Genomic DNA, 15,390 nt, shown 5'->3' on the forward strand with positions numbered 1-15,390 from the left:
ACAGAATACTTTCTTCATGTTATGACTTCTGAGTTTTTTCATACAAAGTCATGTATAGCCAGGCACAGTAATTATAAGATATAGTCACTGACGTTCACATTATATTCACACTTTCATATTAGTACTTAACACCTCATTGCCATCACCAAGTTCTACATTTAGCATTGAGTAATTGGTAGAAAAAACAAAATTACATGAAAAACAAATAGATTAAGATTATTTTAATGTATACTGCAGTGAGACAAAATATTGCAGGGCGCCTGGTTCCTTAAATAACCACATCAGTCTCAGTAACTTTCCTAACTGATTTTAAATCAAGCACTTATTAAATGTGAACTAGTCTCTGGTTTCAAGTATACATTGCTGCAGTCAGGTCTTGAATTATTAGGAGTCTCTCCTGTCTCAAGATACACAGCACTTCAAACAAAATAACATTTCTCACCTCGACCACATAAGAATGTACCAAGAATTGGTTTACAATGCCAATTTATTACAGATGTAGCAGATTTAAAAACTGAAATACTGTATACTGTTACATGAGATTCTGAATTTCTGCTATGGTTCTTCTTATATGGGTGATTAACATACAATTTAGAGAACTATGTACACTAAGCAGTCAAATAATGAGAGAAAAATTAGATGTTTTTACTTCTACTCGTTAAGCCTTTGAATACACATGATAAAAATATGTTGAAATGCATTTTGGCTCGATTTAACAAACTGCAAAGAACAGTCTTGGTTATGAACTAATGTCAAGACAAATACTGTACAAATACCATGCGCCTTTCAAAACCTGGCTGGCATCCAGCAAAGCATTACTGAACTTCTTTACAGCTCTTATAGTAATGTACATGGACAAAAAAAATCCATATCAAATGCAGTAGCCTACAGTGAAAGTCTAGGTTTGTGATGTAGTGAAAAATGGCACTGTGCTGGTTAGTTTTCTACAGTTTCAATAAAAAAAATGATTGATTGTACAGTCCTTTGTTTTTCTTCTTAATTGAATATGAAAAAAGCAATTCATAACATACTGTAGTAAGCATAAAATATAAACAAACATAATCCAGTAAATAAAACTCATTCAGCTAATTTTAAAAAATGAAACAGCTGTGCCCCTTGAACTAAATGAAATTATGAAAAATAGACTTTAGTTTAAGAAGGAGAGGGAAACATTCAATCTCTTATTCTGGAAAAAAAAACTGCTTTGCTTTAATTAGTTTTGAAAAAGGTTAAACTCCATGTGTATATTATTCCAAGTGCACTGTCATCCATTAATAACATCAGACACAGGAATGACGGGAGGAGATCAAATTCAATGGCATCATGTGAGGGAGTCCAGCTGTGCTTGAATGGTCTCTAGCTGTGAGATAAAAAAATAACAATATATTATATTAAACAATATAGACAGAGAGGTAGATTAAAAAAAATAAAAAATAAATTAAATAAAAATTAAAAACTTCACTAACCTTATTGTAAAATTCAAGAAGTTCCTTGTGGTTGAATTCCAAAAAAACTTTCTGTGTGTTCTGTCAGGAAAGAAAGTGCAGCATTAGCAAAACAGTCCACCAAATGTATTTCAGATTCTCTCTTTATATACACTATGTACTAGCATTTTGTGACATTTTCGACTATACAAAAATGGAATGTAAATTCTCATTGGTATAAAAATGCTAAGAAGGTGTTCCTGGAAAGACACATAGGAATTTATCATCAAAATGATGAATGGGAACTTTTCATCCTGTCAGAAACCACTTTAAAATAACTTTCGTCATCCATAGTAGAAGTCAATGTTGCTGTGTTTTCTGTTTTGTATTCTTCACTTTTGTCAAATGACTGGTACATATGCTTGGTCCATATGCTCTCTAAATGTAAGAGGCAAAACATCAGCATCAGAACATAACAAGGGTTACAAATGGGCCATTTGATCCTTCTAGCTTGTTTGGTTACTACTAGTTAAGTGATATGAGGATCTCATCCAGTGACTTCTTGAAAGAAGCCAGGGTGTCAGATTCCACAACACGCTGGCTAGCTTGTTCTCCCACAACCCTTTGTGCAAAACATCCCGTCTGATCTGAGTTCTAGATGCACTTCTCCATAGTGTCATCTGGTTTTTGTCATTGCTGACTGTGAAGAAGTCAAAGCCTTTGAGGATCTGGAATACTATAATCAAGTCACCTCATAGTCTTCTCTAGTAGCTTAGAGGCATGCCTGGGAATGTATCTGGTCTATTCTCTTTGAAGCAGAAATATCTTTTCACATACCCATTATACATTTTAACATAACACCCCTTGACTTCCATTCTTCGATTTTAATCAGGTGGATGCTGCACATTGGTGGTGGTGGAGGGGAGTCCCCATTACCCGTAAAGCACTTTGAGTGGAGTGTCCAGAAAGGCGCTATATAAGTGTAAACAATTATTCATTATTATTATATCCTAAGATTCTGTTTTCCCTTCTACTGCTTTCTCATTCTGCCTAGAGGGCAAAATAACTGAGCAATTTTAAAAATTACCTTCTAAAATCTAAGTGATTCCTATCTTATGTACAGTACACAGTTTATGGTTATACCAAAATGCATGGAAAACACATCACTCATCTAGGTGAAAAGTCATCTGCCACGTTTTTGCCTAGTATTGAACTTTGCTTTTGATAAATTTGGAAGCACCCAACATTTCCTGGAATGAACAAAGTCTGTCTACTTGGTTTAATAGCTACAGCACCTGCAATGCACAGGGCGAGAGAGGACCAAAAGACGTGCTCCTCTGATGCTCGCACCTGTCATAGTCTTCTGTCACTTGACACAGTGCCTTACAGGAGAGTTAATGCCAGAGATTAGATGATGTTGACGTCACTCTCGGCCGCTGGCAGGACACAGGAGTCTCTGTTATCCTGAAAGCCGGGAGAAGCCTGGCTGTATAAAGCCCACCTGGCACTCTGCCGTGGTGCCCTGCTGCCTGGGGAATCACACTGACATTTATCTAATGCGGCAGCCCAGGCCTGAAGCAGAGATGCCCAGACTACAGACTATCAGCACAGTGTATAGTGATCAGCCTTTGCTCCTCCCTTACTGCAACTCAATCAGCAACTGCATGGGCTGGTAAAAACTAATAATACAAAATTATAATAATAATAATAATTTCTTACACTTATATAACGCTTTTCTGGACACTGCACTCAAAGCGCGTTACAGGTAATGGGGACTCCCATCCACCACCACCAGTGTGCAGCATCCACCTGGATGATGCTATTAGTGGGGAGGAGAGCAGAGTAATGAAGCCAGTTCATAGAAAATTAACGGGTTTCTGTTAAGGATACCAAAGTTTCAGTCATTGAACATACTTAAGTACTGTGTTTTGTTTCTCATTTAATTTAGCTGCTTCATATGGTATACAGCTCAGGTCAGGGCTGTCTGATCTGGTCCTGGAGGCCTAGAGTCGGCTATGAGTTTTCATTCTAACTCATCTCTTAAACCAGCTGGTCACTGGCTAACTAGATCACCTTCCCTCTGTTCGTTAGGTGCTGCTGCTTTAACGAGACGTTATCCAGCATAGCCATAGAAATATCTTTTTGAGGCAAGTGAATTTCCTTTGGAAACACCTTCCTAATAGAAGGATAAGTTCTTGAAAACAGTAAAAACTGAGTTATGGCTTAATGGCATCCTCTTATGTACTATTATCCCAAAATAAAGGACAACAAATGCTTAACAAATCTAGTGAAACCAATGAAAGAATAGTACTAGCATGTCAAATCAATGTATCTAGTGTTCACAGAATATAATTTTGTAATTTAGCTTAGCGGTCATTTTCACAGTTGTTTTACAAACCAGGTTCATGCACATTTGTATTCCCAAGCACTGACCAAGAAAAATCTACAAATTCCCAATTTCACATATTGTAGGTTTAAATTATTTTTAAAATTTGTCATTTTGAGGGTGAAAATATGAACTTGCAGCATTGTGTCAAAAAACATTTTTTAAATAAAGTATGCCTTTTAAGAGCAATGACAGAAATTAACAATGTAAATTGGTTTTAAAATGCTCAATCTCAGTGGGGACCTAGGCAAACCTAATTGTTGTTTAAATTTGTGAGGAACTAGGGTCTTTAATCAGAAATTAGGACCTAAAAGGACATAAATAAAATAGTCCTGAGCATTCCATTCTTAAAATACTTTGCATTTAATAAGGTTCATGCTATTATAATTTGTACCTAACACTACTATAGAGATACAACAGCTTCAAATAGAGATGTAAAGTTAATTCAGCAAAACTGACATATTATATGTTTTGATTAACTAAAATTTACAATAAAGAACTTAAAAATCCAATTTGTCAAGATAAAGACTAAATGAGAGTATTCCATTATGTCAGCAGGAAGGCTTAAAAAGAATGAGAAAAACCTTTTATAAACAGATGAAAAAATTACGCGACAGCACTAACATTTCTGGGGTGAACATAATGGTTTTACTGCAGTCTACCAAAGAATTTAAAGATTAGAGGCAAGGAAAACATAAGTAATGTGATATATATGACTTTCCAATGTAAGTGTTAAGCACTATGATGTTGTACACTGGTGAATAACAGTGTACATAACCTATGACACAATGTCTTGTAACCTGACACTCTGAACAGCAATCTAGTTTACAGAGAAATTATAGATTAATGCCTATATATCAGAAGACATTTTTTTAAACTTTGGGGTTTTTCCTACTTCTTGATGGGAATTCTATGACATATCAAAAACACTTTGCCTGAATTGTTATTGTGTGGCAATATTTACAGCTTCTTTCATTTAAAAATACTCATCACAACACTGTGGAAATTTGTTTGGAACAACAACCTCATTACTGATTTAAAGCAAATGGACATTGTGCTATTGTGTCTTGTGTCATTTACGGTAAAAAGAAACCCATATACAGTATAATCTATATAGGAAACAGTTACAGTGCCTACCTCTTGTTCTATGAATGCGTCATTAAAGAAAATAGTGGATTGTTAGTGAATAAAAGTTTTAGCTAAATGGCAAACAGTGCAAATAAAATAGAGGCAGCTATAAAATGAGTTTTCAGATCAGATCTTATGGATGATTAATGGGTGGACTGGCAATTCAATTTTCGTGGTCTGTGACTAAATATTTAATGCTCTGATTGGATTCCTATATAAGGAAAACAGATGTTTGTTTAAACTCTTTCTCTACATCATTTCTGCAACTGTACTGAAACTTTTCACTTTACTATCATGCAAAGTATGGACAGTTATAAACAGTTCAGAAGCTTAAATTATACACTCAGGCAAAACTGTTTTTCCTATTTAAGTGGAAGCTCTGTAGTGTTATTTTGATCTTTTTCAACCAACTTCTTTCATACAAAAAAGGACTTCTGACAGCGTGACTTTTTTTTCTTTATAATAGGATAAATGTTAAAGCTATTGCGAATCGTGAAAGGTAGAAATGATAAAATACCAGCATTAGGCACATGATACTTAGAGATCTCGAAATGTACCATTTCTGATCTCCTTAAAAAGGCAGTTTATGCAGTAATGCTTTCATTCTCAGAAAAAAATAGATTTAAACAACGTAATTTAACTTATTGAAAATAACTTTATTAATACTACAATTTTTCACTTTTGAAAATAAAGTTAAGATGACAGAACTCTTTCTTGACCCAATCTGATTACGCCAAACAAACCATTAGTTCATTAGCCATTTTTGGTGGAACTATGAACATTATCTTCTGTAAATGTAAATGTACTAAATGATGCAAAATGACAAAGTTCCTAGTTTAAGTACTTTAATTAAGTTAGGACAAAACATTTCTGCAGAATCCACGCACTGTCATTTGTAGGAACTCATACAAAAATGGGGCTATAATCCATTAGGGCACAATAAAAGAAATAATTCTCTATAAAAACAGTCTAGGTCATGTGTGGATAGGTACCAACTTCACAAAACTGCCAGCAGAATTGGCACTGGATTTCAGTTCAGTTGGCAGTCCGGGCTACAACCGCAGGAGAAAATGAATCAGAGAACAACACTCAAGAGAGCTGCCTCTTGTTGGGGATGGTGGAATTTAGATCTATGTCTCATTTACTAGTGCATGAGAGGCACTAAAAACTGTCACCAGTTCATTTGAAAAGGTTTAAGAAGTGAAAAGGGCATTTGTTTTTCTTCAATTCTTCTGCACTAGGTTTCAAAATTAAATTTTTCAGCTGTGGCAGGGGAAATGATTGAAACCAGAAATAGCACATATTCCTCAGAAAGCAGTAATTAAATAATATAACGTAGCTGAGCAGCTTAGAACTATAAATGTTAGTTAGTGCATAAAATGGCCTCATTTAAAAAAAAAAAACATGGGGTACAGTATGTTCCCAATTTATCTCACAATATAAGCCTCTCTGAAATGCTTCAGGATAATAGTACTCCTGCTCACCAAACCTAATATATTTAACTGTTAGATTTGCTCCTGCCAGAAAACATAATGTAAAACATCTGATTAGCAGATAAACATGAAAAACATTACATGTATATGAAATTATTAGAAACTTGGGATATGATCTCATCACATAATCTCTTTCATATGAAATGAAACACTCTAGGGTAGTTGCAGGTCAGCTAGGCATTTTTATTATTTTTAAATTACTTTTTATTCAAGAGAGAAAAGTAGTGTTGTTAATTTCCATCATAAACATTGCATTTTGCTGATGCAGTGTTTTCTTTGCTAAAAAAATTATACACAATGACTTTACAGACTACCTGACTGTTACAGGTTTTCAGCAATTATACACACACGGTTTAAATTAGGAAAAGGATGTTCTGTAGTTGTGGATCTTGTAAACTGGAAAAGAATATATGCATATGTGAAATGCATTCAAAGAAAGGTAATTAATGTTCTCCCATTTTTCTTTGTGAGTAGAAGACAGTTCTGCATAGCTGATTCTCTATTTCAACCAGCATTTGATTAAAAACTCTAAATCTACTTAGCTGTCTCCTTCCTACCTTCCTTCAGTCACTTCTCTCTCCTACACTGTTCCTTCTTTTCCAGTAGACTTTCTGTACCCCCTGTTCACTCTCTGACTTTCCAAATCCATTCATTCTCCACGCTTGCTCCTCAGTAGTGGAATGAACTATGAATAGTAATCAGAATTGCTCTCTCCCTGAACACCCTTTCAGTGCACCAGACTCATGTGTTTAGATGAGTAACCTTAACCCTGAACTCTAGGCCGTCTTTCATAGTCTGCATAGTCATGCGTCTTTGACTTCTGGACTGGCAGTATGGTTGCTACTTGCTCCTGCTCACCGTAGACATGGAGTGTATATCACTAGGTTGCTTTGAGTTGTAATTAGTGTCCGTCTGAATACTCTTTGGGAGCTTACTGTTGAGTTTTGCCTGGTACAACTTCACTGTTGCTTGTACTGGCCTTATTTTACTAGTTTATATACATAATATACATAACTATTATTTAATATTTCATACAGTGTATTGTATGAGAACATTGTAATTCCATTGTTCCATTGTAACATTGTAAATTGACTTGGATAAAGGTGCCTACAAATAATAAGAAAAAGAGGAGAAGGACAAAGACAAAGAAGATGTCTTCAATCTATTTCCTCCTTCGATTAGGTGCGATTTCTCACAGAGAAGTGAGATGTGAGAGGAAACCTAGATCTAGAACAGTCACTATTTCATGCCAGCCAAGGCAGAGACTGCTGTAACAACGTGCCTCTCACTAAAGGCTGCCAAAAAGGCCTCTAAAAATTGTAAATAAGCTCACTGGGTGCTTATTAGTTGATTAATGATATGATTGGTTCAGTACTGGAGGGCACACTCTCCCATATAGTTTATTTAGTGGTTAGGGATTAGCGGCCATCATGGGGATGCCAATTTTGAGTTATTTTACTGTTAATCTTTACAAACTCTGCAATAAAGCTCCCTTAATGACTATGGCCATTGTGAGTTTATTTGGTGCATAACCAAGGGTGGGGCCAATCACAATCACATTAATTAGTCACAATAGTTGGAGAATAACCACCAAAATGAATATCTATTTTCCATCTCTCTCTGTTTATTTGTATTGCATCTAGTAGTACATTTCTATACCATCTGCTGCTTATGAGCTATCAAAACAAATACAAAATTATAACAGGGAACATTATGCAATATTATAGCATTAATGTTATGCATACAGTGTTACTCTTGTTCACACTTCTTTTAGTGGTATTTTCAAACACTCAGTTTGTCTTACCAGATGTTTAGCAGAGTGTACCAAATCCCAACCAGTGTTTCTACACAGGCAGTAAAACAGCTGCCCATCAAACTAAGAAATGTGAAGTTGAATGTAAGATTAAAATGCAATCAAATGAAAAGTCCTGAATATGATTTGGCTAGTAAATCTGGTCTCCCCAGTTAATGAGTGTTTTGGCGTTTTCTTTCGGCCCAAGTCAGTTAATGAACTCATGTTCCGTATCTCAACACACAGGGCTCCCTGATGTTATTGCTATAATACACAGACCCCCAGGGTAAAGTCTAATCCAGTCAAGTGTTTATTATTATTTTATTGTCATAAAATTCAGCTCTTGCTTTTGGTTTATCTGTCAGCCAAAGCAAAATACATGACATTCTGTAACACAATATACTTTATTTTAAAAAATGTGAGTGCAGTTCTATCATCATAGACCAAAACTGACAAGCACAAGTAAATATGTGGTAAAGATACTTTTATGTGACTGTTAGCTATTAAAAGAGTTCATTGTGGCATAGCACATGATAAATTACTTGCAGATATGACTGTGTTGACAAGAATTTTCAATTTTTTTCAATTATGACATCATAATTCATACTTAATATGACTGTAATGCATTACCCAGTTGTACCAACTGTCCTTATACATAGCTTATGTTATTCAGAAAAGACCACCTGGATGAGAAACAATGGACGTCCATCTTAGGCCTGGTCTATTTAAACATAACAATCAGGCTTTATAAGCATCTCAGCACCATGCCTTTCTTTCTGTCTCAATCTTTTCTCTCTTTATTCACACGTCACTGCCATTCAAGTGTCAAGTTTAAATATCTGTGCCATATTTACCCTGACCCCACCAAGGACCTGCATTCTGCAGCTTGGTGCCTCCGTGCGTAGAGTCTTAGCCAGCTAGCTAATGAAAGAAAGGCCAGGATGGTGACAGAGGAAAACTGTGAGACAAAAGATACAGGCATGTTGGGAGGAAGATTTATTCTTCCCAGCAACACAAAAAACAATCACGTTAACTGGCTATATAGTTGAAACAATCATCAACAAAACACTAGATTGGCTGAATAAAAGCTAGAATAGAGGCAGCGTGGTGATTCAGAAAATAATAAGTGATGGGTGGTCTTGGAAACTAGCTAAAGGGGTTTTAGAATTACAAGTTTTATTTAAAATTGAGTCTATTTTGGCTAAAGAGTGCTGAAAATTAACAACTCAATTTCCTGCTTACATAAATAAAGATAAGTACAAGGTACAAGTTTAATAATAATACAGGGGGTTTGGAAAATCTAAAATATACATTACTAATAAAAGCAGGATTTTTTAGACATTGGTTAATTGATGTTTAACTTAAAGCTTCTTTACTGCAACCCTGTTTTCAAAAATGGAAGTAGGAGGAGAAAAAAGCATCACATGATATCCTATAATAACTGAAAAAAGAAACATCACAGAAGAGAATAATATTTTAAATGCAATTATAGCTTATGACTGGGAAAGGATTATCTTAGACACATAAATAATTTACCAATTATACAAGTAGCTCAAAGCCCTGCCTTGTTTAGCGTTCTCTAGTTTCCATGGTGACCACCCAGTTCAGGATATGCACAGCATTTGCACTTTGTGAGAGTCCAATCCAAAAATTGCATTATAATAATTTGTAAAACAATGTGTCAAGTCTCCTCTACACTTAAGTACTCAATAAAATCCTTGTAACCAATAAACAAATTCTGGTTAACATAAACCAGACTCGAGTGCTTTCATCTTGCAAGATGAGCTGCTGCCAGTCCAGGGAGCCTGGCATGTCAGATTAAATGAATGTCACAGTCCTGCAGTATAATGTTCAGTTTGGTTGCTTTTCCTTGCAGATTAATATGTTAAAAGACATTAGCCAAAGGTAGTTCACTGGCTTAAGACTATAATTAATCTTATAATAACCATATTTTGTACCATAAAAACAGAAAATATACTGATCCTTTCCAGAGCTTTAGACAGACTGCTTTTTAAAGGCCCTGGGGAAGCTCTGAGAACAGTTTTCCCTGTTCTCCGGATAAAAAACAACACATAAACACTCCATCAAAAAAAACTACTTTAAAATAGCAAACACATCAAGTAAAAGGCAATACCCATCCTAAGGCCTTTTTAGTCATAGTGTAGAACAAGCTCTAGGCAAAAAAAACTGTTAGGATTAAAAATTATTTGAAAACAAATCCTCAGCCAATAAGCCTGTGCCAGAGGCTAATGTGTCAGTTCGTAGGTGGGATGTTGTCTTATTGAAACAACTATAGGCATTTTAATTAACCCACTTAGTGTAGAACTGTAATGTCCAATGATTTTATTACAGAGCAGCTCCCTCTCCAAAAGCCATTAAGAGCTTTAATATCAAATTTGGAACATAAGACCCCCTTAAGAAACATGACAAAGATCCCTAGCCTTCACAATAATGTCCCAACAAAGTCTGAATGAATAGAAAAAAATGTCTTTGAAACCAATACATGAAATAAAGTGACATAAACTACTAAATAGATATATTTAAATGTATCAAGAACATGAAGGTGGTTCTCTTCTTTCCTATCTCATATAACGGCCTCATACTCAGACTGCTGATAATGCTGGTTCAAGGGCTTGTTGCAGCAGATCACGGCATGAAAACCCTATGATTTATTTTCTTTTTCATCTGCATTTGAACAACCACAAATACGCACAGGTATCCCATGCGTCTCGTGGAAGCATGTATCTATCACAGTCTCGGTATCTTGGCTGCTTCACCTCATTCAGTCATTCCCCAGATAATAACTGAAATTCAATTAGGGAATATGAGGGTAGGAAAGTAGAGCACAGCATATGACGTCAGCTCATCTACTGGACTTCAATCCTGCATCAAAGGAAACCTTAAATAAATAAACCTTAAAGCCAAGCACAATGTGATCATAGTAGCAAGAACTCTACGACAGTAAAGCCAGCCATCAGAGAAAACCATCACTCTTATTAGTGGCACTACTTTGAGACACATAATCATCAATGGAAAACTGTGTGCCTTAAATAAAACACACTCATAAACAAACCCACTAGGAATCGAATAAACACCATTAATATTGAAGGAAGGATGAACAAAGCATTCTCTGTAATTTAAGCGCAAGCAATCTAATTAAAACAGAAAACAATGAATGTGTACCTTGTAATCTGAGCAAACACCACACCAAAGGGAAGGTTTAGTTTCACACGAACAGCCTCCCCTTTCTCCATCCTTGGCTACAAAAACCCATATCTTCAGTTGTGGCTTCAGCAACATAAAGAAGCCACTCTACTCAGCAGACAACATGCATCCCACACATTTGACTCCTAACCAACACAATCTGTTTTAGTTTATACCAACAAAACACTGAATGTATTTCAAAAAGTTAATGCAAGCCTGAAGCCCTGAAGGAATTTGTCTGGTCACTCTGTCCTCAATTTCAACAAAGAAATACTTTGCGTACACTGCTTTCTATTGTAACATGGAGCGTCCCGGACTGCTTCAATCCTTCACCCCTGGAGGGTATTGTCTCACTGTATTCAATTCACCATTCACAGCAGCATATAGCCATGTGCAACAAAAAGAGACAAAGAACTTAATTGTCATGTCCTATACTGTAAACTCAAAAACACATCAAGAACAGACAGAACGTGAGAGATCTCACTGTGAGCACGTTCAACATTGCTTGACAGATTCTGCTGCCCTTCTTCCAGTATGACATTGCTGTAAGTACATTAGGATATGGCATTCAGCAATTCTTACATATGCAAACAGTAAGTCAAGATGCTTGATTTAAAGCCTCATGAAAAATAATGAAGTAACAACTTTTGAGTTCTGTATAGTTTGGGGTAAAATTATATAAAAATGAATAACTGTTATCTAAAGATTACACAATCTACACATTCCTTAGAAACACTGACTACAGATCCTCAGATGAACAACTGCAAGAAAACTTTAGTTTATGATAGATAAAGAAACCACGTACGTCAATTCCAGATTCGAGAGAATATTTGTATTCTCTCGAATTGACTACTGCAATGCTCTGCTCCCTGGGGTATCTAAATCTACTCTGAACAAGCTGCAGTATGTCCAAAATTCAGCAGCCAGAATCCTGACCAGATCTAGTGCAAGTGTTCACATTACTCCTATCCTGGAGTCCTTGCACTGGCTTCCGGTCAAATTCCGCGTAGACTTTAAAATCCTCATGCTCACCTACAAGGCTTTACATGGCTTGGCACCTCAATACCTGTCTGAACTTTTATCGCCCTACTCCCCACCTCGCAACCTCCGCTCTTCAAATTCTGCCCTCCTTACTGTCCCCCAAGCCCGTCTACATTGTATGGGCGACAGGGCCTTCTCCTGCTATGCCCCCAAGCTCTGGAACTCCTTGCCCAAGGATATTAGAGAGTCACCTTCTCTAAACTCCTTCAAATCCAGACTCAAAACCCTCCTTTTCAGAAAAGCCTTTACTTAACTGCTTCCATTCTTCACCCCTCTGCTCTTCTTAATACCATCTTCCACGGTCTCCTCTATTGTTATTGTTGTATTGTTGTAATTATAATTGTGTCCTGTCTTGTGAAATTTTCTTATTTATTGTTGTAGTCTTCTTATTTATTGTTATTGTCATCCTGTAAAGCGCTTTGAGAAGCCACCTTTAAAGGCGCTATATAAAATAAAGTTTATTATTATTATTATTATTATTATTGTCATGTCTATCAAAAATAACTACCAAGATTTTTCTTGAATATTTGTTTTCATTATACTTCCACAACACTAGGGGGCGGTGCGGAGGCTCTGTGGCAAAAGATCTGCGCCTGTGGCGGGAAGGTTTCTGGTTCGTATCCCGCGGCCGGCAGAGGAATCCTACTGCGTTGGGCCCCTGAGCAAGGCCCTTAACCCCAACTGCTCCAGGGGCCCTGTATAAATGGCTAACCCTTCGCTCTGAACCCAAGCTTCCCTCCCTGTCTATGTGTCTCAAGGAGAGCAAGTTGGAGTATTTAAAAAGACAAATTCCTAAGACAAGAAACTGTATATGGCCAATAAAGTGATCTTATCTTCCAGTATCTCTATTAATGAGCAGACAAAAGCCAGAACTGTAACTTTTAATCTAAATGAACATATTCTCATAAAATATTCATGCATACTATCATTTTGTACTGGTGGAACAATGACCATGTTTACATGTAGAAATTACGAAAAATCACATTGATTTTACCATAAAGTTCTAGCACCTATCAGACATTAAGAGTTTAAATGATGTTATCTCAGAGATAGCAGTGTCCCATCAAAATGCAAATTATCCCATCAATAAATTAAACTGTTGAAGGGGAGATGCTATAGACTCCAGAACAGCAATGCATATCAACTGCTCAGTTAGCAACCACTTTTAGCTGAGGATTTGTGCTACAAAAAGAGTGCAGAAGAGGGGAAAAAACAGACCTAATTTTACCACACAATAGCAATTAATGTAAATGCTATCAGATTTTTAAAAAAAAAACAAATAATGCAATATAACAAAGCAACATACAAGCAGGGACAATTTAATGTGATCTAATTTAATTTAATCTGAGAAAGAACCAGAAAGGAAACAGAAAGACCCAATTGAAAAGTGTGCTGTTTCTACCCTATGCTTGTGTTGTTTCTGTCTGACTGCTTTTTTGCAGAAAATTTCACAATATGCAGACAAAAATAATGTCAGTAATCAAAAACAGGTTTCCCGATCAAATGTTAAGAATTTCACCTGGCAGTGGAATACACTATACAATTGGTTTCTAAAACAGCAGAATTGTTTATTTACTGTTATGACTTCCATATCTAGAGCTACCGTATTTTACAGACACCTCTAGCGTCAATTCCTATGTAGCTCTTCATGCCCTGCAGAAAGGGAGAAAATTAGAAAGTTGTCCCTAAGCAGTGGCAATAACAAAGCCAATCAGAATGTTAAGATATATAGTTAAAAGCATAGCATTGAAACAAAGGGATGTTATGTTACAATTATACAAAACACTATCAAGGGCTCATTTAAGAATATTGTGTTCAATTTTGCTCACCACATTTACAAAAAAGCCACTGCTGCTCTGGAATCAGTCCAGACAAGAGAGATTAGCTACATTTCCAGGCTTAAAGGAACAGGCCTATTCTGACAGGCGAAAAGAAATGAAGCCTTTTAGTTTTGAAAAAAAGAAAACTAAGGGGGGACCTGATTAAAGTATTCGAAATCCTCATAGGGACTGACGAAGTCAAACACATTGGATTACTTCAGAACTGACAATGAAACATTAACCAGAGGATACAAAAGGGAAAGTGTATGTGCCTCTAGATTTGAGATCAGGAAGCCCATATATTTTTTACAGTCAGGGCTGTGGGAGTCTGGACTCGGCCATTTTGAAGATGACATTACATTGTTTCTTTCAAGAGGTGTCTGGGTGAGATCCTCCTATCACTTAGCTACTAAAAACATGTCATTTAAATAATACTTTTCATTCCAGATTTATTTAGGTAAAAGGTGAAAGATTAAAGGCACCAACTGTGAGGTGCTTTCTAATTGCAGACTCAAGGTTTCTACAATTCACAGTCTCCTTTATATCCTGTACATGCAAGACAGATGAGTAAGGAGCAGTTCTGTTATTCCAAATGTGCCACTTCTATTTTGCAAGGAGCAGAAATATGTATGAAAAACTACATTTCTTTTTTATTGTGTTATTGAAGTTCGTCGTAATTGTGAATAATATTGGCAGGTAATTCATATACTGTATATTCCAAGCAAATATTGAATCATACATTTCAGAATGAAGCTTAAAATGAATACATTAGAAACAATCTCCAGCTATTTCAACATTGTCAATAACAGAAAGTGGTAAAAACCTAAAAGTTAAAAAACTCTCAGTAAACAGTCCTTTCTATATCACCCTCAAACTTCTCATTGAGTTCTTAAAAGGCTAATATGAACTGTCAGGTGTGTGGTTCTAATTTACCAAATAACAAAGCAATGCTCACCTAAACACTGCACAAAAGATGCAGTCATTTGGTCCATCTGGCCCAAATACAGGTTCATCATATAACAGCAAAATAAAGATTTCAATTTCAGCAGAAAAACAAACTCCAACTCCATTTTTATAGTTCTCAAGACATGAGAATACAGTA

At 36.1% G+C, this 15,390-nt stretch overlaps 1 protein-coding gene across 1 annotated transcript in view; it reads right to left on the reverse strand.

Moving 5' to 3' along the window:
* Positions 1-206: 206 nt before the first annotated feature.
* commd10 (COMM domain containing 10) overlaps positions 207-15,390 on the reverse strand; it is an 80,064-nt gene continuing 64,880 nt past the window's right edge. Inside the window, exons 6-7 of the mRNA XM_006626854.3 lie at positions 1,467-1,526; positions 207-1,360 (exon numbers count right to left, since the gene is read on the reverse strand). Of these exons, the coding sequence (XP_006626917.1) occupies positions 1,322-1,360; positions 1,467-1,526 (99 nt within the window). The 3' untranslated portion in view covers positions 207-1,321. The remainder of the gene's footprint in view (positions 1,361-1,466; positions 1,527-15,390) is intronic.

The sequence above is a fragment of the Lepisosteus oculatus genome, chromosome 3, assembly GCF_040954835.1.
Source record: "Lepisosteus oculatus isolate fLepOcu1 chromosome 3, fLepOcu1.hap2, whole genome shotgun sequence".
NCBI classification, from domain to species: Eukaryota; Metazoa; Chordata; class Actinopteri; order Semionotiformes; family Lepisosteidae; genus Lepisosteus; species Lepisosteus oculatus.